This window comes from Pithys albifrons, chromosome 3, assembly GCF_047495875.1.
Source record: "Pithys albifrons albifrons isolate INPA30051 chromosome 3, PitAlb_v1, whole genome shotgun sequence".
Taxonomy (NCBI): Eukaryota; Metazoa; Chordata; class Aves; order Passeriformes; family Thamnophilidae; genus Pithys; species Pithys albifrons.
The window spans coordinates 86,560,407-86,584,476 of NC_092460.1; the positions used below are offsets into that span (position 1 = coordinate 86,560,407).

Consider the following 24,070-nt stretch of genomic DNA (forward strand, 5'->3'; position numbering starts at 1 on the left):
AGGGATACAAGTGGTGGTGCAAGTTGAAATAAACAGGGATTCAAAAATTGCCTGTTGTGCTCACAGCAAGCATTTGGGATCAAGTACTCTCTTAGCTTCAGCCTTCTTTCTTAGTTCCTTTATTTGTAAAACTTCTTTAAAACTAAGCTAGAAACTGCTCAATTTATTTTCTTCTTTCCACACTTGTATAGCAAGAAAAATAAGGCTTCAGTCTTCTTTGAAGCTTTCAGATAATACTGTAATTCACCTATGGAGTATTAGATTTTATCACAGCCCAGGTTAATTTTTTATCTTTAGTTTTTGAGAATGACTAATAAGCTTTGATACATAATCTAAATCACTTCAGTTCAAAGCAGATTTTTGTAGATGAGTCTTCACAGCTCTGAAAGCTGTTCCTGCAACCTGAGTTGACCATGGTCAGATACAAGCAACGGTTGAGTGGATTTTGGCACCTGCAGCTCCATGGACAATATTTGGCAGACAATCTAGGAGTGGGTGAATTGAATGCAAAGGGCAACTCTGGTGGGACACTTCAGCAGCAGCTATATTCTTAGCACATACACACAATTACGCAGCATCTGAGTGATGTGCAAAGTCGCCCTGTGCAAATTCAGTTTGGTAATAACCACAATGAAACAAGAAATAAGTGTAGAAGTAACTCCTGTAAATTATTTTCAGAACTCAGCTCAGAAGTTATGTACTTGGTAATGTTGATTTTTAGTGTTGTTGGAAAACGCTGGTTTAGAATTAAATGCATATCATGAAGGTGCCCTGCTGCTTAGGGACAAACACTGGGGCCTCATCAGAAAGAGGTGAGTCCAGAGCCAGCTTTGCTCCACTGTGTTTGCAGAGAGGCATCAAACCAGTTCTCTGTCAGCTCAAGTATTTGATGTATTCTTACAAATCCTGGTATGTGCAAGCAATGTAAAACATTGCAGTAAGGAAACGGATTGTAGCAGAGAAGGAAGGGAAGCAATGTTGTTTCATTTACCATGTAGTGATGGAAATGGATGCTCCCTACATTGGAGGAAACCAGCTGACACACTTGCTTTCAGTCGAAGTGTCTAAGGGAAGCACATGGAATTTGTACTAAGTAAGTACTAAGTAAGTGTTGGCTCTGTATTGAATTTCTGAAAGGGAAAACACCGAGGGGGAAGAATAGGAAGTTATAAGAGAACAGAATTTAACTAAGAGTGTTTTTAACCATTCTCTAGTTTCAGTTATAGATTAGAAGTCTGTCAGCTTCCCAATAGCAAATTAGCAGTTTACCTGTTACTTGCCATTACAGATGTTTGCTGCCAGGGAGGGGAAGACAGGGAGGAAAGCCCACAGACTCTGGTAGCTCAAACATTACTTTCTGGGATCCTGATCTTGCAGCTATTAAAATCAGTGCGAGGTATTGAATTAAAAGTGACCTGTGTTCTCAGGAGATATATATTTGATAAGAAATTTGAGAGAAATGGGATTTTAAAAATTATTTTGGAAGAAAAGGTGGGAGAAGGGGAAGATTTCATCATGACATTTAAAACTGCCAAAAATAGTAGAAACAACCTGTGGCTTGTTCACAGGATAGCTGACATAAGGGGCAGCAGCAATGTGAGCTGCCCTATTTGCCTCATAAATGTACTTCTTTCCACACAATGAAAATATATTCAGCATCTGATGGAGTTCGGTCCTCATCCTTTGGCTCTCCTGAGCTTGACAACATGAGTGACAGGCAGTAGGTTTAGCCATACTTGTTTGGAATAGGAGCCAAAACAATGTTTTGTGGTAATGATGCTCAATACCAATGATATCACATGAACTATTTATCATTCACTGCACAGGGTCATGTACGATTGTAGGCAGTGCTTGGGACAGGAGACTTTACTGAGCTCAGTAGTGGGTAGTGTTTTTAACTGTGTGAAAATTTCAAGCCACTCTCCCAAATTTCTGACAGAAACGCAATTTGGTTCAGAATTTGAGATATGCCATCAAACTTATGTTAATGTTTTACCTGACTCATTACCTCAGGGTAGAATTCATCATTTGGCACAACATGAAAATGTTCTGCGTATGGACATGTTCGTTTAATTATAGGGGGCACGTACATGTATATTTATATGCTCTGTATCCTATGTGTGACTTATACACATATGACATCAAAGTTGCTTAAGGACGTTAATGTTCTGTAAGCAGAAGGTTCTTCTGCATCTATTTAAGGTCGCGCAGGATAATTTTACCTCAATGACAGAAAACCTTAGGAGAGCAGAGAGAAACAATCACTGAGTGTCTGATGTGCAATGCGGTAATTCTGGAGGATAGGATGAACAAAGCCCTGAATGACTCACAGAATGACTCACAAAAGTAACAACTGTTAAGACCAGGCAGTTTGTGTGCATGGTATCCTCATCTATGGTCAGGAGGTGTAAAATGATGGGTGCCTTGGAGAGTATTGCCACTGTACTGATCTCTTGTGCCTGTAGTCTCCTAAGGTGAGATATTCAGGACAAATACTATTCTTTTTCCATAACTGGGATATGTTTCTTCTCTTACTGGTAATGGATAGTAAGCTGCTGTTCCTTCACTCCTTCCTTGCATGTCTTTACACTGAAGAGTGTCATGGTTGTTCTTTCATATACTTGACTGTCTTGGGAGAAACCCATCCTTTCAGAGCAGTTATAGTTAGCAGGGACCTGCTGATTTCCATCTCCATGCACTTCCCACCCAGCAGAACCCAGACCTGCACTTAGCCTGACGACAACTGCCGGAGGAGACAGGCAAGTTCTTCAGTTAGAGATAAACTTGAAAGAAATGAGGGCTGCTTAGGGTTGATCTTTGGTGTGTTGTGAATTTGAAGCACAGGAGGTGCATTGCTTTCAATTAGACTCATATATGCATTCAAAAATCTGCCTGTGGTAAGTGATCGTTTCTATTGAGTTAACCGGCCTTCATCTGGGGCAAGCTGTGGCTTGAATATCACTGAAGACTGAGCTAATACTGTAGAGCTTTAGCTCCCAGCCCATTTGTGCACTAGAATTTGCCAGTACCTCCCCTTCCCAGGGAGGTTTTATCCCTCATCCACTGGCTAAAAGCTGTTTTCAGATGCCAAAACACCCTCTGTTTCAGTGCCAAGTCCCACACTAATTTATTTTCCAGACCTCAGGTGCATGCTGGAGCTCTCTCCTTACGCTTGCTCCACCAGCAAGTGAGTGGGCAGGAAGGTGGCTTTCTCCCTCACCTGTGGGTTCTTTGGCCAAAGCTGTTCCTGAAGGGTATTTACCCATGCCTGTACAGCTGTGCTGTGATGCCAGCAGACCTTATTTTTTGAAGTCTGTATCCACAAATCCTCCATGCTATGGATCCCTAGTAGTGCCCACAGACTGGCTGTTGATGCCAGAGGTATCAATATGTCTGGGCAAAACCAACCAGCTCCATATTTGGGAGACCTCAGGGAGCCCCTTTACTTGTGTGATCTGAGTGGTGGCTCTCCAGCACTGTTGGACAGAGCCTGTGTGCCTTGCTGTGCTCCAGCTGGAGCTATGGCCCGCTGAGGGTGTTGAGGATGATGTGGGTTTAAGCTGCCAGCTCAGGTAGACTTGGGATGAACTTGTTTGCAACAGAGGAATGGATCCATCTGCATTTGCTTGGGATTCAGGATGAAGTGGAAGGAAGGACAGGTTCATGGAGGAAAAGTCAAGGAAAAGAAAGCAACTCCAGGTTAGATCAGGGCTTCATTTGATGCTGTTCTTGTAGCTAGTCAGGCAATACGGCAGTCAGAAAGAGATATGTCATATGGAAGCTCTGTGAATATAGAGGCACCAATTGCAAGTATACATGGAGATAGTATCTGTCATGCTTTTACTGTTACAATTAAACAAAAAATGTCTGCAGGTCTGTTTGAACCACCCACCTCCACTCCGTGCACACTCTTCATCTCCATGTGCAATTTTTGTCATGCTCAAGTGTTCTGATTTTTGGCTGGGGTGGATTTGACTTTCTTCACAGTAGCTAGTATGGGCTATGTTTTGGATTTGTGCTAAAAGCAGTTGATAACACAGGGATGTTTTCATTACTGCTAAGCAGTGCTTGTACTGCTTGGCCTTTACTGTTCCTCAGACTGCCCACCAGCAAGAAGGCTGGGGGTGCAAAGGAGGTGGGAGGAGACACAGCTGACTGCAGCTGACCTGAGAGGTATCCCATGGCGAAGGGAGGAAGAGGGAAGGGGTGGATGTTCACAGTGATGGCATTTATCTTCCCAAGTCACCATTACACATGATGGAGCCCTGCTTTCCTGTGTGTGCAGCTTTTGCTTTACTTATGAAACTGTCTTTATCTCAACCCATAAGTTTTTTCACTTCTACCCTTCCGATTCTCTCCCCCATCCTGTTGTGGGGAAAGTGAGTGAGCAGCTGTGTGTTCTTCAGGCTTAGCTGCTTGCTGAGGTTATACCATACACTAAGCAAGGAATAAGCACTTTGCAACAGGCTTGGTATTCAGCAGCTTCAGGATAAAGACTCTATAATTAACAGGAGGAAAGGCCTTGAGATAAAAAATGCAATGTTTTCCTGACAAGCTTGGATATGTAAAGGGAAGTGGTTTGGGTTTTGAGTTTGTTGAGGTTTTGTATTTTGGGGTTGGGGCGGGGGGGGGGGGCATACCCCTATTTTCTAAATTAAGCAGAAATATCAGCCAGTTTCTTTGCTTGACTTTTCTGCACAGGCACCTTCCAGATCCCTAGTCCAGTGGCAGCTTCTAGTGTAGCAAAAGGAAAAGGGCAGGTAAACATATAGACTTGACAGAAAGCCCGTTGAGTTTTCTCAAGGGAGACGTGAGCGTGGAAGCAGCAGCCTCAGGACACAGAAACGGGGAGTGTGCAGCAGCCACCAGGCCCACCAGCAGGTGGGCAGTACACTGCAGCAAGGCCAGCACAAACTTACCTTAGACATGTCATGTGTCCTGCTGGAGCATGCCTGGCTCATCTGAGCATCTGCTTCAGCTGGCTGCATAGCAAGCATAAGCTCTTGGATTCAGTCTTGGAAGACTCCTGCATTTTCTCATACTCTTATACGTTATGTCTGTTGCTCATTAGTGGAATTATCTTAAGGATTGTTATAGCAAATCTCTGACATTCATCACTGCCTTTGTTTCACTAGAGCCTCTGTTTTGATTCTGGAAGCCTGTATCACACAACTGCCTAACAGTGGCCAGAGGCAGAGCACAGCTGAAAGACTTGAAGATGCACATGCAAAACTTCCCTTTTAAAAGCTCAGATCCACCCCTATTCTCCCACCCAAGAGCCATCTGGGACTGCATTTCATACAGCCACACATCACTGGACTGGTCACACAGCCATACCCTAAAAATCGAGATCTGCAGGGTGTTGAACTGGTGCAGTCATGGGCAACTGGAAGCCTGGTGTCCACTTGTGATCCACTTCCATGGGCAAGCAGGATGTGCCCTTTAATCCAAGGGCACAAACACAAATGGCACAGGCAGTCGCAGCCAGTGGGAGTGGTGCTTGTCTGTGTTGGAGAGGTTAGTGTAGCACCTTGTTTTGAATATGGTGGGATGAGTACAACTTCTGATGGTCTGCTGCAGAAACAAGCATAAACCCTGCTGGCTACAGCACGTGTGCCCCTGTACCAGGTATCTGTGGAGCTGGCAGATAGGTTATCTCATTTCCTTCTGAAAACACAGCCCCTCTCTGATGATGGCAAATTCATCTGTTATGAAAATATATTCTGTATTCAGGACTGACAAGTGATTTTGCCTCTCTGCCTTGGAAAAAACAAGGCAGATATTAATATTGTAGTTAGATTCTGACAACTGTGCCAAAAGTCATGGATGACACTGGTTACTGCTTTCTTTCCTATAAAGGGAACTAATTCTTGTTAGAAGTTCTGGATTCTCAGCACCCTGTTCCCTCAGGACCAACAGGCAAACAGGAGCATCATGCAGTGGCTCAGCACAGGCTTCCCTGTGCCACCCCACCACTGTGCTGCCCCTTGGGTGGGAGGCTCCCATTCCAGCAGAAACACCTTGTTTGCTAAGCTCTTGGTCTCCCTGCTGATCCTGCCAAGGAGGCTGCCAGTGCTGCAGGTGATTTATGAGGCAGGCACATGCCTGCAGCTGAATAGGGATTGCCAGCTCCTTGGAGAAGCGCCACATAGCTGCCACCAGCTAGGCATAACTTTTAGTCATTGGACCCAGGGTGAAAGATACTGCCCTCACGTATCCAGGACACCATCCAGTATTGTTTACTTCGTAATCTGAACAGTGAGGAAAAGTGGTTGACAATTAAATCCTTAAATAGGTATTAGGTATTACGCCTTGTGCTGGGGAGCACCTCTCGCACCAGAGCAGGGTTCCCCAGCTGGGTACTGAGTTTTGTAACTTGGTTGGAAAAGACAAACTCCAACAGAATTCAAACAACTGGAAATGCAATTAATAATAAGGACAGGGTATGACTTGTGCAAATGTCTATCACTGGTGACATCTGAGCAGATGTAATTGTGATCTGAGGTAGAATTTATGAAGTTAATCCTCATGGTGGCTTCCAGACTAATTTGTTAAGGGATTGGGGGAGATTTTCTAAATAAACAATGCACTTGTTGAAGATTATGGTAATGCCACTGTTGATCAGATGTGGGCCCTGCCAGGGTTTGAATTTTGCTGGCTCAGGTCGACTTGCTGTGTTTACAGCATCCACGATCAACACAGACCTGCTCCAGCATTGCTTGGCTTTGTCTGATAAAGAAAAATGCAGAACAGTAATTGCAACTGTCAAGCAAACACTGGGGGTGGAGAGGTACTGGAAATACTGAAAGCATCATTCAGTTAGGAGCAACCTAATTCTATGGGTGTATTTTTCCAGGTAGAAATAGAATTTTGTGACATTTCCAAACTTAAATTCATAATATTTCTAAGAAATGCCAATAAAGCTTTTAAAGGCTCTCTCAAGTGTGCAAGGCAGAAAGTATAATACAATTTAATGTTTCCTCTTGAAGCAAACCACGTATTCTTACTCAAGATTTAGCCATATTTCTTCCAGTTTCATAATTTCCTTGTTACCCATCTCATTGTGAATATTTAATATTTAGTAGTGGAATGTGCTTCGGCGGCCTAAAGGTCAATGGTCTTATAACAAGGAGGAGGTGGATGGTGCTAACTTCCAGCAGAGCATGGATGGTAAACTTCACCAGATCATCAATTTGTGCTGGATGCCTTTCCTTCTATGGCATTTTCATGGGATTAAAAGTTCTGCCACAGCTTAAGCAGAGGAAAGCTTACAGGACACCAGAACCACAGGGAGCATAATCATAGTCAATTCATTAGCTCTATAGTTTTGAGAACTTAGCTGTGCACTTAGCTGTGTAGGTGCAGGGCCTCTTCTTCACAGAGAAAGTTACTGGGCTTTCTTCAATTATACCAGGAGTTAAAGCAATTGAAGTGAAAAAGTCACTTTCTTTCCTAGCCACAACCAAAACTTTAAAGCAGCATCCTGAGAGACATGCATGTTTAATTTACTTTTCAACTTAAAAGGTCAAGGAATTTTAACTGCATTACCAGTATGGTTAGCCAGAAGCAGTTTATGACAGTTTTTTCACAACTTTCTTACAACAGAAGTTACTGTATCAATAGATTATTGTGCTTTTTGGTAGGCAGGCTTGTATACTGCTTAAGCATGTGGCAGGTAGGCATGGAGGCACATCTGCAAGATGAGGGTGTGAGGAATTTGTAGCTATTCATTTGTATTACCTATCTGTACTATGTATTTTTGGTGCTAGTAGGCATGGCCATTTAGAAAAACTAGCAATTAAAATTATAAGCAGCTAGAAAAAGGGAAAGAAATTATATTTTTCATTGCTAATTGCATATGAACATTTTACATTTAAAGTTCAAAATGTTTTTGTAGTCAAATACATAAAATATGTTCCTTGTGTCTGAATGCAAAAGGTGTCATTTCCCACATGCTCAGAACTCAATTTTTAAAATGCCATGAGAAAAGGTAATCTCAGAAAAAATAGTTCAGTTTATGAGTAATTTCCTGCCTTTGTGGCTGATGATTCAGAGACTCACATCCTTGATGAGGTCAAATTTATCCTCTTCCACTCAAATCCAGAGGATCATCAATAAAAGCCCTAGTCTATGTAAGACCACAGATTTGCTATATTGAAACTGAGGCTCAACAGATTCTGATTATACACAATATATAATATAATTATAATATATAATATCATTAATAATGAAGGTGTATAATTTTCATGATAATCTGCCTGCAGTTCTGATGGTCTCACTGTCCCTTGAAATCTTTATGTCCAGTCAGTATTTCTAAAGGAAAATTTTTGCTTGGGTGCAAGTTGAGTTGTTAAGCAGGACTCACTGACTGTTAGATGAGAACATGTGTCCCTTCCATCCATATAATGTGACAGAATCCTGTGACAACCTGTCTCAAACTCCAGCCTGTAGTATTGCAGGTGGGAAGCCTAGAGGTTAGAGTGGCAGAACAGAAATGTTGCTGCAAATTTGCCCTCTTCCATGGCATGTACCACTCCCTCAATGTGACTTTGGTCTGGCCTGTGACAACCATTTACATTCCTAACATCTCCTGAAAAGCACTGAAGGGCTTTCTGGTAATATTTACCTTTTTTTGGTCTTTCTTGAATGTGGTTGCGGAGCCCTTGCAGGTGTTAGGGGGTGTAAGGGGGCGGGCGACTGATCTGCTCTTGCAGAACAGGCACATCTGAGCCTGGACTTTAAAAGCCCCTCCCTGCAATTCTGCTAATATTTATCATGTGGATTTCAATTAGTAGTAATTGGTTTTGTTGGGTATTTTCCTCATAGAGGGTAAGTGCAAAGTGATTGATATCTGGGAAAGGAAATCAGGATTTGGCTGTGGAGCGACATTCCATTGTCTTGACACAAAATAACAAATAACTCAACTCTAAATCTGTGTCTCGGGAAATTAAAGTGTAAAGCAGTGAAAGTCATTTGGAGGTCATTGAGATGTAGTGTGACCAGCTGCCCAGGCCGGAGTAGCTCAGCTCTCAGTGACAGCTTTGAGAAATCTCTCAGGTGACTGGGTAAGAGAGGGCAAGCTTGTACCCAGTGCCTGGCTGTTTCTTTCCCCCAGCTGCTTTTGGAACAGTTGTTCTCATGGAGTTTGCAAACACCACCTGGAAACACTGGTCGTTTTGGTGGTGGTTTTATAGGCAAACAAACAGTAACTTTTTAGAAACCGCCCACAGGGTTTTTGCTCTGCTAGTGACAGTAGGGACTGTGATTTGTCAAAACCAAACTGAGCCCCTACTCTTTTGGAAGCCTCACCTTTGGCAAGGCTGCTCAGTACTTACTCCTCTCACTCCTGGGTTTTAAAAGGCTTAACTTGTGTGCCCATTTACATCATTTATTGCCACTCTAGGTCTTTGCTCACCCCACACCTGAGCTGAGGGTCAGCTGGGTGGCTTTCCTCCTGGTGGGGGCTCACAGCTCACCCTGGGGAACCTGGCACCCCGTGGTGCTCCTTGGGCCCAGGTTCACTCAAGCCATCTGACACCTCCACACTGCAAATATTTGTGGGCATTTAATGGCACCTCCCCAAATGGTGTTTTTCAGCTCCTTCTGAAGACTGAGGAGATGCAAGGGACCTCCATGAGAGCTAGCAGAGTCTGAATGCCCTGAGGACAGTGCCTGAAGGCTATGCTGTTCAGTCCAGCCTGGCAAGGACTTCTGCAAAGCCAGTGGAGTCATTGAAATGGCACCTCAGGAATTTGGTGCGAGTTCTTTGAAGTGCACTCTTATCTTCATTTAATCATGCAGTAAATCTACAGTAGCTTGCTGATTTGCAATAACTTTTCAAGTATTATGCATCTGTCTGTGTAGTGAGAGGAAGCAGCACTTTGCCATTACCTGGCCATGCAAGGTTCTGTGTGTACCAGGAGATCCTTGCATAGATCCAGCCATGGAGGCAGGGTCCACAGAAAAGCATGGGATTCCTGGTTTTTACAGACGGAAAAGTGACTCCATTATCACACTAAGCAGCAGTTTCCTTGGCAAGGTGTCACCAGGGATAGATGCAGGGAGGAGTTAGTTGCTATGCATAAGTGTCATGTTGTGCTATTTGTAGGTATTTCTTGGTCTCTGAGAGCAACAACATTTGCATCCTGGATGCAAAATTTTTTGTAAAGCATACAAGATTAATATAAAGCTGGAAATACTTGGGAATTGTACTTTGGCAGGTAGATAGGGACAAATAGCAAAGGGAGAACGGTTTGCTGAATTGGGAGAGGACAGCATGTGAAGGAGAACAAGGATGTTCTTCCACCATCTTTCACATGCTCTTCTCTCCCAGTTCTCCAAGGATGCTGGAAGAACATCTTCGGTGGAAGGAAATGCGGCAGCAAAATAATCAGAAAAAGGGTTCAGAGGGCAGGACAGGTCAGGGAGAAGGCACATCAGCCACAGGGACAGATCAGAGGGGAGGAGTGGACTGCAGAGGAAGGACAAGGGCACCCAGAGCAGCAGAGCACCGTGGTTAGTGGTGTCTCCCGCGTGGAAAGCTGAATGTTGTCTTGAGGAGTGGGCCTGACAGCCAAAACAGGTCCTTCTTGTTGTATCACTGATTGAGCATGAAAGAGCGGAGAAGCATCTGAGAATACACATTTGAGGATAAAATTTCCATTTGCAGGCTGGGAAAGCTCATTCTTCCCATCAACATTACAGCAGCCCTTGACAAAATTAGTTAAAACTATGAATATACCCCTTGCAGTAGCTGGATGATATTTGTGAAGATACTGGTCACACTGTGGAGGCAAGCAGCACATCGGGCCACTGTGTCTGTGTGACCATGGTTTTTCACAGACTCGCTATGCCATTGGCCACATGTTGGGACAGAAGTGCTACATACTGAAAGAGGAGCAGCAATTCGGGCAGTGCCATTCACTGGTGCCAGGTCTCATAGCTGTGCTGAAAGCCTCCTGCTTTGAATATCAAAGTTTAGCCTCTGGATGCAGCCCTGAAAGAGATAACACATCAGGCCAGTAAAACGAGCTTGACTTTGTGTCCCAGCCCGGATCCTGAGGATTGGTGTTGCAGGGCGTTTCTCTAGGAAAAAGAACTGGTCTGGTGACTTTTCAGGATTTGCATTTTTGACTCACTGATGGGAAGCTTTTTTGTTTTCCTTTTCACTGTCACAGGCTCTCATGTTTCTGTACAGACTTGAGCCAAGTTTGTATAAAGAAATGCCATTAAAATATTCAGTGAATAAAGGGGATACATACATCAAAGCAGTAAGGGGTTTATGTGAAATGATTTGTCCTGCCTTTCCCTGGTGACTAATCAGGATGTGTAAAAGATTCGCTTTTCTTCACACCGCTCATTTGAAAGGTGCTCTGGAAATCTGCAGGGAGAAACTGAAACAAAGATTAACATTAGTAATTTCTCTAATCTGGCCTAATTTGGAGTTTCCCGATGGATCAGAGTGGTCTCCAAGTCCACACTAAGCTTCTCCGGCATTTCCTAGCCTCTCCCCCGGGATTGCAAGCACGGCGCTTCCCCTGTTTATTTTTTTTCTTGTTTATTTATTTTCCTCGCCGGGCGGGGCGGGCTCCGGCAGCTTGCCCAGGGAGACCGCCGCCGCCGTGAGCCCTTAATGAGCTTTTTGACCAGTGAAGCAGCACAGCATCGCCTGGGAATCGGAGGGGGTTTCTCCCTTGCCCGCGTCAGGCGGCAGAGCAGGGGCCGGCGGGTTAACGAAGGCGCGGGGGCGGCGGGAGCGCCGCGCTGCCCTAATGAGCGCCGGGGAGCCTCGGACGGAGCCCCGGCAACAGCCTCCGGGGGGACCCGATGCCAGTTGCTCCATTTTGCCCCATTATTACTGTAGCTGGAAGCGTTAGAAAGCAAGGAGTCCCAAAGGGTACGAAAATGAGGCATTTTCCACCCAGCACTTTTGGGGGATGGTGGAATCTGACCCGGCATATTAAGAATGGAGAGGAGAGCTTTTTTGGTACTAAAAAAATGACTAGGAAACAGATTCTTTTCAACCTTTAACCACTTCAAGCAGCCAATAAATCATTAGCTACTGATTAACAAAAACAGAAGGGTAACTTATTGTCTGGTAAGCAAACTCTTGGAATCTCTGAAAGGCTGGCACTGGCTTCAGGATGGCTTTTCTTCTTACACATTTACACTTACTAAAAAGACAAACAAGCCAAGCTCTGCATATTAAACTATGCTATGCAAAGCATTTTGCTAAAACACTGACTTTCTAAAATAGATAGATTTCTAATGTGTGCACTGAGCTAAGCAAATGCATTATTTACAATATACAGCATTCGGTCTTTCCTCCCAAAACAGGTCTCCTCATGCCAAGCATAGCGAGGTAGGTTGTGTCTCATCTGCAGGCATTGCCAGTTTGTTTTCTCTAGGTTTTGGCCATACTTACAATGTGCTTCTGAATCGTTTCCTCAGCTCCTTCAAAAGCCTTAATGGGGTGACTAAAGCAGGCGGAAGACCTCCTGGCTGAGATTTGGGCTGGAGAGCACACACAGCTTTCAGTCTGAGTTCAGGAAATACCCATGATATTGGAACACCCTTTCCCATGGGCAATCAAAATCACTCTCTCTCTTTCCATCTGTGAGAAAAGTCAAGTGGCAACTTTTTATCTAAGAATGACAGTTGGAAAAGCGTTCTGTTGGAAGAAAAGTTTGTGAGACCTTTGGAAAAGACTGCTATCTAGAAGATTAACTAATAAAAGGGTGAAATCCAGGAATCTGAGTGTCACCACTACTGACTGACTAAACAAATATTTACACTTTGCAGTATTAGTATTACATGTGCAGTAGCTAGTCTGGTTTAGTTCAAAATAAGTCTACCAAAGACTGGACTATTTGCTTAAATCTCTCCAACAACTTTGCATCCTGACTTTTGGAAACAGTAGCATATATAATGTAAAAATACAAGTTAAGTATTTGAGACAAGCTTTCCATTGGCTGTTAATCTGTGTCTTTTCCATTCACTGTGCATCACTAGACCATCTGCGTCTTTAATAAGTAACTGTGAGGGCTCTCACAGTTGATATAGTTACTTTAACATAATAGAGAACCTAAATGAAACTGAGATACATGAGAATATCCATGTCTGATGTTTTAAGTGGAATGGGAGTGGATTGGTGCAGTAGATTTGCAAACTATAAGCAGATGTGTTTTGATGACCTTCTCTCCTCTATCTGGTCTCCATTTATAAAACACAAGTTCACGGATTAAGGTCTCAAGTGTTTTTCATGTGCCTGGGAGAATCTATATGTGTTTCTTGCTACTGAAGTTGTGGGGAGAAGTTCAAACATTGCTCTGTTCTTGGGTTTCATGAAAATCAGATTTGGCATCTCTGTTAAAATACCTCCACAGTGGCATTCTCTCATTGCGACCTGAGAAAATCAACACAGGTGCTCAAAGGGAGTTCCATGTCCCTTTGCAGGTTGAGAAGGCCATTCCTCCAGGTCATTGCTGAGAACAGCAGATGAGTCTCACTGTTATCTCCTCTGTGGTCAGAAAGGGAGCTGCAATTTTCAAAAGATGTCCTGGGAGACTGCCATTCCTGTAGTTGCAGTCTGCTTGTGACTCTGTCTGGGCAAGGATGAATGTCATGGGTTAGACATGAAATTGGAGATTTGGTCAGTGAGGCAAAGTTAAGTTTCATGACATTGTTTATACTTTTAGGTACTAATTGCTATCATTTCAGTAACATAAATGTGGTTCATCTTGTTTTACAAATAGAGAGAAAGATGTCTGGCTTCTGCTCTCACGCGTGGATCCTGAGACAGGGCTGCTTCTTTTTCTTCTCCAAGTGACTCTGCATGGGATTATAACAAGAAAACATAAGAGTCCGTATAACAAACAAAATTAACTTCAATATGGGGTGCACGCTGATGGTGATAAAGCACTCAGGGCTGCTTTTTCTTCCTTTTCTTTTGAGTCCAGGAGTAACCCACTTCTTTCATAGTTTGTTTAAGGGAGACCAAGTGCTCTCTCTGGCACTGCTTGGTACCTCATAATACTACTCAGTTTTACAGCATGTGGTCTTTGAAGTTTGAATCCCAACCACTTTCTGGACAAGCACTAACTGAAAAGGCAGCCTCCAGTGTTAGGCAGCGAAAGACAAATTTTCAGCCCCATGAGCAGGAACTCTGTTACATGACTTGCATTTCCATTAATGGGGGTCATGCTGGTAAATTCCTGTACACCACATTGCACATTTACTCATGAGTGCAGAATTGGCACAGCTAATGAAACTTGCCTTTCGTCTAGCATGGTGTTTCAGGAGATAAGTCTGACAGGCAGAAAGGACTGCTAAGTACCCAGATGAAAGTCTGGCTTTTAACTCCTTGAACATATTTCCAGAAAATAATAGTGTAAATTATGGTTAGTGTTAGCTGGTCCTACTGTTAGGGCTCAGTCTTGCTCTGGTAGGATTTCACTGAGGTACAGATCATGCCTGAAATGTAAATCTTTGTGCTATCACTTAGTGCTGGTAGTTGACTTTCATGTGCATTTTCCAAGTACTACTTACTGTTCCTTATTTTCTTTCAGACATAGGCCAGTCCTCTGCTAACACCAGCTTCTAAAATCATAAACAAAATAAGTTCTTTTTTATAATTTTCACATAGGCTAATTTTCCCAAAGATGATCTATGTCTGAGCATTGCTTGGTGATTTCCAGCCTACATTGCTCATGGGCGTCTTATATCCCTTTCTTCTTTAACTGTGTCCATTGCAGTGACAACGTCTTCTTATGTCTGAAACCCTTCCCCAGCCTTTATTTTACTAGACTAAACACGCCAAGTCCATTTTGCCTGTTTGATAAAGTAAGCTTTGCATTGCTCTGGCTGCTGTTCTATGCACCTGCTGTAGTTGGAAGGTATATTTAATGAAATCAGAATTGCCTATCTATTATCAATATTCAATACTCTATCCTGTTCTGTGTCATGAAATTTCCCTAATATGCATCTGTGCAACAACCCAGTGTTGTATTTTAATCTTACCATGGTTCCTAATTGTTTTGTAGTCAGTTAGTAGGGGGTTTTTCATATTTTTCGTCATTTAGTGCTGATTGTCTCTGAGTCTGCAAGAGTGATTCTTGTCATTAGATCCGTGGTTTCATGTTATGGGATTAATTCTCTTTGCTGCATGCAACTGTTTAGTGATTATTTTTTTTAATGCATGATGCTTTGAATATTCTTTGCATCACCACCAGCCTATATTTTGTATCAATCAAAATATTAAGTGAAGAAGATCCATTTTATGATTCAATTCTGAAGGAGCTCCTAACTTAGGCTTCTTCTATTCCACTCATTTATTTCACATTATTTCAGTTATGAAGTATTCGCTATGTTAGCTGTTGAGAAAATGAGTAGTGTAATACTTTTCACATATTTGGATTCCTTGTCCCATAAAATTACTCAGAAAGTCTCTCTTTCCTTTCCCAGCAACATATTCTCCTATTTTGAGAAAAACCTGCTCTATCAAATGAGCCTTTTAATGTGGTATGAAAATCACTATGCGTTTGAACTAAGTATGGTCTGAACTGCTAATACATTTCTTTTCATTCACTAGAATATTCCCTTTCTTCTTCATTGCCTTATGGTTCTGTGTGGTCATCAGAGCCGAAGAGATGCCAGAGATCCACACTGCAATGAGCAGTCAACATCTAGGGAAATACTTGCAGTTTCTATGTTAAATAAAAGTAGAAAAAAAATCAATTTTCCACTGGAGCTAGTGACTGTGAAGGAGCAGCTGCAAACTGCTAAGTCTCATCAGGTTGCAATCGTGATTAACATTGGGCAGATACCCCCTGCTGTGAGAATAAATACCCAGCCTTTGTCAAGGCTCCCATGTAAGAAACAATAGATTATTTCAGTGAAGCACAAGAACATAAATGTTAATCGAATCATTCCTCCAAATGAATAGAAGCAGAACCCAGAATGTAAACATTTTAGTATTGGAAGGCAAGGTCTACCTGTCAGTCAGTTAATTTTCTGTTGTTTTTTCATTTACTTTGAAAAGCTGGTCACTGACATTGCCATCATTGCATACAATAACATTTTCAGCACTGCAAATACCTATGCTTCCTGTCTTTCCAAGCCAGGCAGTGGCAAATTCCAGGGAGTATCGGAAAAAATAAAATCAGCCTTAACATCACTCAAGAGAGGTCAAAACCTTTTACTGAATAACTGCCAAACTATGTGATCACATTAGTTCTTGGTAGAGGAAATGGAACATACTTTCCAACTGGAATTGACACCAGGAAACATATTTTAAAAATGTTTTTATACATTGGGATAATTACCCTTAAAAATAAATTTGTATCTCTTTAAAGCTGATGAAAGTGATTTTAAGTATTTTAACAAATCTGTGTGTATAACCGAAACAGAAAGAAGTAATTTATCCCATTACTGCTTCCTTGTTTGCTGTACAAATAAGGAATTTCAGAATGCAGTTGAGCAATACATGTTTTAAAGGGAGCGTACAGCAAACTACAGTGTGATGCCCAGCCATCTTCATTTTCTTATGGTTACAACTATTATTTATTGACACATGATAAAAATATGTTTTGGCTTTCAGTTGTGCTGTGTGTCTGCTCAGATCCTGCAGATTTCAGTCCTCTAGGGTATCCCTTTGCCCGCAGAGGAACAACAGCAAAGCCAGTGGAAGTCAGCTCATTGCTTCTCTTGTACCCATACTGTCCTCAAAGATCCTCCAGCAGTGGTAGATGAGGACTCTCTGGCTCTACATGGACACTAAACTTGGAAATGGCTTTCTTGCAGAATTTGCTAGTTCTTTACTAAGGCTGCTGTGCTACTGTTTATACATGCACCCTTTCTTAACAGTCATAATGCACTTCTCCACTGGACAAATCTGTCTCTTGAGTTTCTGCATGGCAGGTATCATCTCCTGTCAGTCAGGCTAGGAAGCATCTCATCAGTTACAAAACTAGTGGAAATGAAGAATGTGTTTGTCGTGGAGGCACAGAGGTTTGATGGTTGGGCTTGAATTCCTGGTGGTCCAATAGGCTTTCCTGTCTGTTGGGATTGCTGAATTTCCCTAAGCATTGGTATAGGTGCTAAATTGGGGAGAATGACAACTGACAGCAGATGACTGGCAGAGTGAGACAGTGACAGTGAAGGTGTGAAGCTGAGTGCGATAATTCTAGTTTGTGTCCCATGTCCACCAGGGCATGTTGTGATTGGGTGGGCAGGAGTTTCTTGCTGCCTGGGAGAAGCCAGAGATGAGGGAAATCCAGAGCTTTTATTGCCACTCTAAAACACAATTTTTTCTTATCTTCTGTGCTGCACTATCTGTGTCAGTCTGTGTGCCTGGACAAAAGCACCTGCATGAGCAAGCACAGATCTATCCATTAGTTTTGATTGTCCAGCTCTATAAGTCACTGTCTCTATTCTCCTGTAACTAGAAACTGGGGACTTCTCAAGTGGCTCAGCAATGGGCAGTGTTTTTTTCTGTGCTACATCCTGTAACTGGAACAAGCAGGCTTCATCTAAGCTCCCTCCCAGTCATCAGACAACCTCTCACTACAGCCTTTATAGAGGCCTGAACTCAGTTTCTGCTAGTCCTGACACGGTACACCCATCAGAGAAAATTTGATTTAAGCCTTTAACCTCGCTTGTAATATTCCATAACATTAGGGTTTTCATTCACCTGAGGTGAAGAGGTGCAAAATAAGGATAATTTATTCGAGTTTACAATGCAGAAGTGTGAAAACACCTCTTTGAGGTTTTTCCTTGCCTAAATGTTATAGGACAACTTAACTTCTCCTGTTCTGTTTACATATTCTATTTCTGTTCCCTTTGGGGGGCAGAACTATGTTGTTGAGCTGACTGAACCAGCATTTAAATCCTGTGTATATGTAGCACTGTATGACATATGCCATTTTTTCTTTTTTAAGCCAAACATTGGCCGGTTAGGAATTCCCCATGGGCCTTCTGGAGAGAAGGTGGCTGTGGTGACTGTGGACGACTGTGACACAGCAGTGGCTGTACGCTTTGGGAGCCTCATTGGAAACTACACCTGTGCTGCCCAGGGGACTCAGACTGGCTCAAAAAAGTAATGATTCCCTATATTTGTGTTTTCCACTCATTCTCTTCTTCCAGCGCAGAATCAACAGTATGTGATTAACCAATAAGCACTAAGCAATTAACAGTAAGTTGGAAAAGCAGATATGATTCAACAAGAAAAAGTAACAAGGTTTAGTTTGGGAGTTGGAATTTGTTGGAGGCTACTGCAAGGGTCAGTACACCAAATTCCTTCTAAAATTAAAAACCAAAAAATTAAAAAATGCCTGAAGGTCAGTGCATCTACTTGGTGTGAAAATGTAAACAGAAGGGCAAATAAAGTGTTAGACTTTATTAATGAAGGAGATGGCTGAAGAGCTTATTACTTCATCATTTAAGTTAAAAGTCCTATCTTAAAAGGAGATAGAAATAAAGGATATACAGAAAAGACCATTGAAAATCATTAGGTTTGAAAAAAGTTTCCTGTGAGGAAAGACCAAAAAAACAAGTACGTCTGTGTTTAAACAGGAGATGAACAGCAAGCAACATAGAGGGGTTATAAAGTAATGAGTGATAGCAGACAGACCACTGAGATATACATACTGCTCAAGTATCCCAAGAGAAGGGCACACCATAAAAATCAGGGCTAATTTGAACTGACCAGATGATACACTTCTCACAAAATGTGGAGTCATTTAGTAGAACCTGCATCCACTAAATGTCATTAAGACTAAGATCTTGAGAGAATTTTTAAAGGATTGGCACTATATAATAATTAAGTCATTACATAAAAATGTACAGCATCTCAAGCTTTGTGCTGAGCAGCATAAGCCAGTCCCTACATGACTGGGATCAGAAACAAGCACCCTGTGGCTGCACATTTTTCCACAATTTTCATTTTCTTCTACATATTGGCCATTGTTAGGGACAAGTCACTGGATTCTGTATACATATAGCAGCTCTTAAGTTAAAACTTAGTGTTTCTGGAAGATCCTTTGACTACTAGCTCTGGAAGTGCTCATGTAGCAGAGGGAAGTGCATGGCAACACGGGTAGACTAAACAGCTCAAATGTGCTTATGTAAGCAGCAAGATAAAGAACAAAACAAAACAAACAATTTGCAAGAAATTATGAGCGTTTCTTTGTTCCTTCAGATCTTTGGACCTAACTGGTCCTCTCCTCCTTGGTGGTGTCCCAAACTTGCCTGAAGATTTCCCAGTTCACAACAGGCAGTTTATCGGCTGCATGAGGAACCTCTCCATCGACAGCAAGCCCATTGACATGGCTAGTTTCATCGCCAATAATGGCACTTTGCCAGGTATGAGCAACTAGTATCCCAAGAGTCAACACAAGAAAGGTCTCTGCCACAGCTGTGTGTGTAGCAGGGATTAGTGTCACAAAGGCTAGCTCTGGGAGGAACCCCAGGAAGAGGCGGGAGACAGAGGGGCTGAAGTGTCCCCCTCTTAGCACTGCTGCGGGCAAAGCAGCCATGTGGCAGGGACCCAAGGTATTGCAGGGCATTGTGCTGCCACCGTGTCACTGGCACGATTGCATCCAGACCTCATTTGTTTGAGCAAGGTGCAGTCCATGCCTGTGCCAGAGATGCACACAATAGCCTGTGGCACAGGGCACACTTCCAGGATTAGGCAACACACAGGTAAGGACTGGGCTTGTTTAGACCTTCTCAATTGCTATGAGTTTCACCTAGGTATTTACTCCTAAATGAACTTTTCTTCTTCTGTTTATTAACTACCTTTTAAATGTCATCTTGCTCTGAAAACCAGGGGGATTGGATTCTGAAAAAGACAACACTTTTAATTAAGTTTTAATAAATTGTTATTTGTTCTGTAAATAAAATTCTGCAGTCTCCCAAATCTGAAACCTGCTCCTTGAGGCAGCCTGTTGGAGGTTTTGATTTGCTTTCCAGTCCTTGGATCCCTGCTCAGGATTAGTTCTGGTGATTAGGTGTACAGAATGTTCTCATCATCCTAAAACTGGCTCTTAAACACAAAAATGGCAAGTCTCTTCTGTCCATGCTGCTAAAGGTCTGTGTAAGAGCTAAATTGCAGTTCTTAAGTATATTGCATTGATTGTGGATTAAGAAGGGAGTCACAGCATACATCTTTCATAGATAGATTTATTATGAATTTGACACATGATCAGCTCACATGAACTTTTACTATCCACATTTTGCTTCACTGACTTCAAAAATACTAAAAAAAAAGCAAAAAACCCCAGACTTATGTCATAGCTTTGCATAAAAACTCAAATACAGTCATTCAGAGCCTTTTTCTTGTTAAAACCATGCAAAGTAACCATTTTCCTGAAATTCAGGCTGTGCAGCACAGAGGAACTATTGTGAAACCAACTGGTGCCAGAATGGAGGCACGTGCATCAACAAGTGGAGCACATACATCTGCGAGTGCCCCATACGCTACGGAGGAAAAAACTGTGAACAAGGTAGGATGCAAAGCACTCTTCGTGTGTTGTCTTGTGTGCATGTTTCATTACCTGTCATTAACATCTCATCACATGTATGTCAAACTGTGATGCTTAAAGGTAACCTAAGATTGCAGTTGAGACTATAAGTCACCCATTATCAATTTGAAATAATTTTAGAGATCACTTCCATAGTAAATGACATATTGTCATGAATAACAGCAGCTTTCATTGATTTACTTACATAAGCAAAGCTGTTCCAAAGAACTTGGCAGTATTTAGTAATTTGTTTATAGTAAAAATGTCTGATCCTAAGCCCCTTTAAATCAGTGGAAAGAATCCTGCTGACTTTATTGGGCTTTGACTCAACCCAGGGATCAGTGTGCAGTTTTAATCACCACTTTCTTGGCAAGAGGGCATTCTCTGCTAAGTATGAGCACTTTCAGTTTTACTGTGTTTTTCTTTGATTTAACACAGTGTGCATATATGTGTAAAACCTCATTAATACAGGATAAGGAAGGAGCAGCAGGTGAGTTTTATAGGCTGTGAACAACTTGCAGTTAGTTTCTTTCCTAGAAGCGAGGAGTTGTCTGTATGATTTGTCCCATGGTGTTGGTGCTGTAAGGTGGCTGTTCCTTTGGAGTCTTCCTGGTGGCTTCTAGGAATGAACACCTGCTTATAGTAGGCATGGCTTTCCTAGAAACAAGGCCAAATTCTGGCCCCTGATGCAGATGTGCTAGGTCTTTGCTTCTGTTGTCCCCTGTGACACTTAACTCAGAATAGTTTGTGGTGTGATCTAGGATTTTGTTCTTTTGATATATCTACCCCAAACCAGATATTCTGGATTGCCCTCAGCACAGTGTGGACCCTGGAATAGCAGGTCTCCAAGCTGAGGTGGACACACAACAGGGATTTGCAAATCCCTATAGCACAATGTGTTGATGATCTAGGTGTTGGCGACTGCTGTCTTCTTACCTGAGAAGCAGGAGCTTAGGAGGAGAGGACACATGATCAAGTTTTTGTCTTGGAAATAAGGGTTTGCACAGTGTGGAACAGGGAAAAGAAATGATGGGATGGAGATCTCTTCCTATGTTCCACTTCATGCAGTGCCCAGAGCTGCTATTACTGCTCCTAGTGAGGTATCTGATTTCTGTAGCAGCTCCTCAAATATTTTGAGCTTCTGAAGTTTGTATGAAGATCTAATTTTTCCATGTGTCTCATGTCAAGTATCTTTGTTGCTGAGTTCTGGTGTTTTCATCATGATCGCCTGGTCTCTGTTTACAAACCCATGCTGATGTATCCTGAGGAAGGGCCAGGGCCCAGCTCTGGTATGACCTGTGCTGGTATAAATGGGGAGTAGTGCTATCACATGCTAAGACGGTCCTTCCCTCTGTCTTAGTTTTCAAGTGGAAATTCAGAACTTCACCAAATGTGTCTTTTATTTATCATTTGCTTATCCCAAATTCAAAACCAAATCATAGAGATTGGGATTCAGAAAATCACCTCAGATTTCCCTGTAGACATCACTGTAAACTCATTACAAGTTCAGGTCATAGAGATGATGGCAGTCACAGCAGCACTGCCTCCCCTGCCCCAGCAGTCACCTCTGCCTCAAGCACTGTGCATTCCTGCATGTCCCCTTTGTCACTCTATAACCCCAGGTTCTTGCCAATGCCTCAATTTGTGTTTTTTTCTGGTAGTTTGAGGGCAACAGGCTGCTTGCTTCTTTGATGATATTGTGGGCCAGAATGTCCCTATGGCAAAATTGCCAGCCAAGAAAGAAATTGATTTTTCTACAATGTGACCAAGGATTTCAGGAGCCTGACATTAAAGTCAGGAGGAATCACAGATATGCAATACTCTGCCTTTCAGGTTACTCATTTGAATGCTCGGCTATGATCCTAGCAGCATTAGTTATTATTCAGCAGCTATTTTTAAAAAAGTCTTAGATAGAATATTTGCATTCTTGTGTAGGAGTGATTGGCTGCTGCATTTCTTCAATCCCTTTAGCAGTGCTGGATCTGCTTCAGACTCACAGAGGACAAAGACTTGGGCAGGTTACCAATCCACCTTTTTTGAGTTCCTGCTCTTCAGAAATTCTGCAATCTGGTTTGCACTAGTGAGGATGGAGTGTTTTACCTTCACCCTCCTAAGACCTGCTAATTCACCCTCTGGCAGCTCCCATCTCCCTCTGCTGACATATAAAAGGGAGGTAAATTAAGGAAAAATTAGTTCACCTTTGCTGTAACTTAATTATTTTAAAATATTATATATATTGCAATGCTATGAAGAACATCTAGCAGCTGTGTCTAACTCACTCTTGGATGGCCAACATCATTGCACTAGCCTTGGATCTGCACATAAACAGAAGTTTTCACATGTCCTATACTATAGGTGACATCCCATGGGATGTTGCCCAGGCCCTCTGTCTCCACAGGGAAAGGCCCTCATGTCTTTCTGATGACCTGTTAAATGCAGGAGTCTCTTAAAAGTGTACAAGTGCTTTAAAGTGACAAAGCCTGAGAACACAATTATTTTGCATCATTGCATCGCCGTCGGCAGGGAGATGCTGTGCTGGGAAGCACGTGTGCTCACCTCTGTGGTGACAAGGGTGGTCAGGTCCCATCTGGGTACACTGGATTTGGCCACCAGCCTCTCCATGATCCCAGGCATGGTCCCAGGCATGAGGAAGGGCTGGGGGGAAGAAGGAGGTCAGAGAGGGTTGACAAATGGGGATTTCTATTTCACTAGCAGAGGAAAGTGCACCCTGGCCCCAGGGAAGGGAGGGGAGCTGGGAGGAGGTGTGGGAAGGGAATGGTATTTGCAAGTACACAAAGTCACTACTGGTAAGAAAAGGAAGAAGGTGGCTAATTGCCATGCCAGTCCAGATCTCCCCGGAGCAAAGCCAAAACACTTTCAAACAGCATTCCCAGCCTCCAGCAGGTGGAAAGTCCACATGGTTTGCATCTTGGCACCACTCTCCAGAGGAAGATGGACCTAAAAATCTCAACAATGGTCTAGAAAGTCAGCAGCAAATTTGGAAGCTGGGGTCATTGTGAATGTCAGCAGGGTAGAGGGGGAAGAAGAAGGCTGACTTTTCCTCTGCTGGAGCAGAAAGAGGAAATAATCCTGCTCAACACCAATGTCCCAGTTACATCTATATTGATGTGGTGCAATGTGGGCTCATGAATTATGCCCTCGCCCAGACCACCAGAACTTAAGCACTGCATTCAAGTTTTAAGCAAGCTGGGAATATCTGTATCTGGTGTCAAACTTTTTAAAATTGCTGTCTGGTTTTCAAAAGCAGGCTATGCTGCAGTTGTTCCATCATATGCCCTTGCTGGCATTTGTAGAGGACTCAGTATGACTGCACAAGGATGATCGCAGCCTGGAGCAGGAGGGAAAAGGGCTGTCCTTTGGGTCTGCCTGCATTTAGCCTCGTGTGGGGATGGTTGGATAACCACATAGTAGAGAAGAATAAGTCAAGTTGCACCTAAGGTAACAACTTTAAAAGTCCAAAGGGTGGGTGTTCCGCAGTTTTCCATCAGCAAAGTGCTTTCCATTGAAGGCTGTCATCAGTGTCTCCCCAT

General features: G+C 42.7%; 1 protein-coding gene across 6 annotated transcripts in view; it reads left to right on the plus strand.

Annotated features, from left to right (window-relative positions):
* The window catches only part of CELSR1 (cadherin EGF LAG seven-pass G-type receptor 1), a 167,450-nt gene that overhangs the window by 99,370 nt on the left and 44,010 nt on the right, over nucleotides 1-24,070 (plus strand). For all 6 annotated transcript variants that reach the window (XM_071552583.1, XM_071552588.1, XM_071552589.1 and 3 more), the window contains 3 exons: nucleotides 17,937-18,094; nucleotides 19,196-19,359; nucleotides 20,376-20,501. In XM_071552583.1, coding sequence (XP_071408684.1) covers nucleotides 17,937-18,094; nucleotides 19,196-19,359; nucleotides 20,376-20,501 — 448 coding nt within the window. The remainder of the gene's footprint in view (nucleotides 1-17,936; nucleotides 18,095-19,195; nucleotides 19,360-20,375; nucleotides 20,502-24,070) is intronic.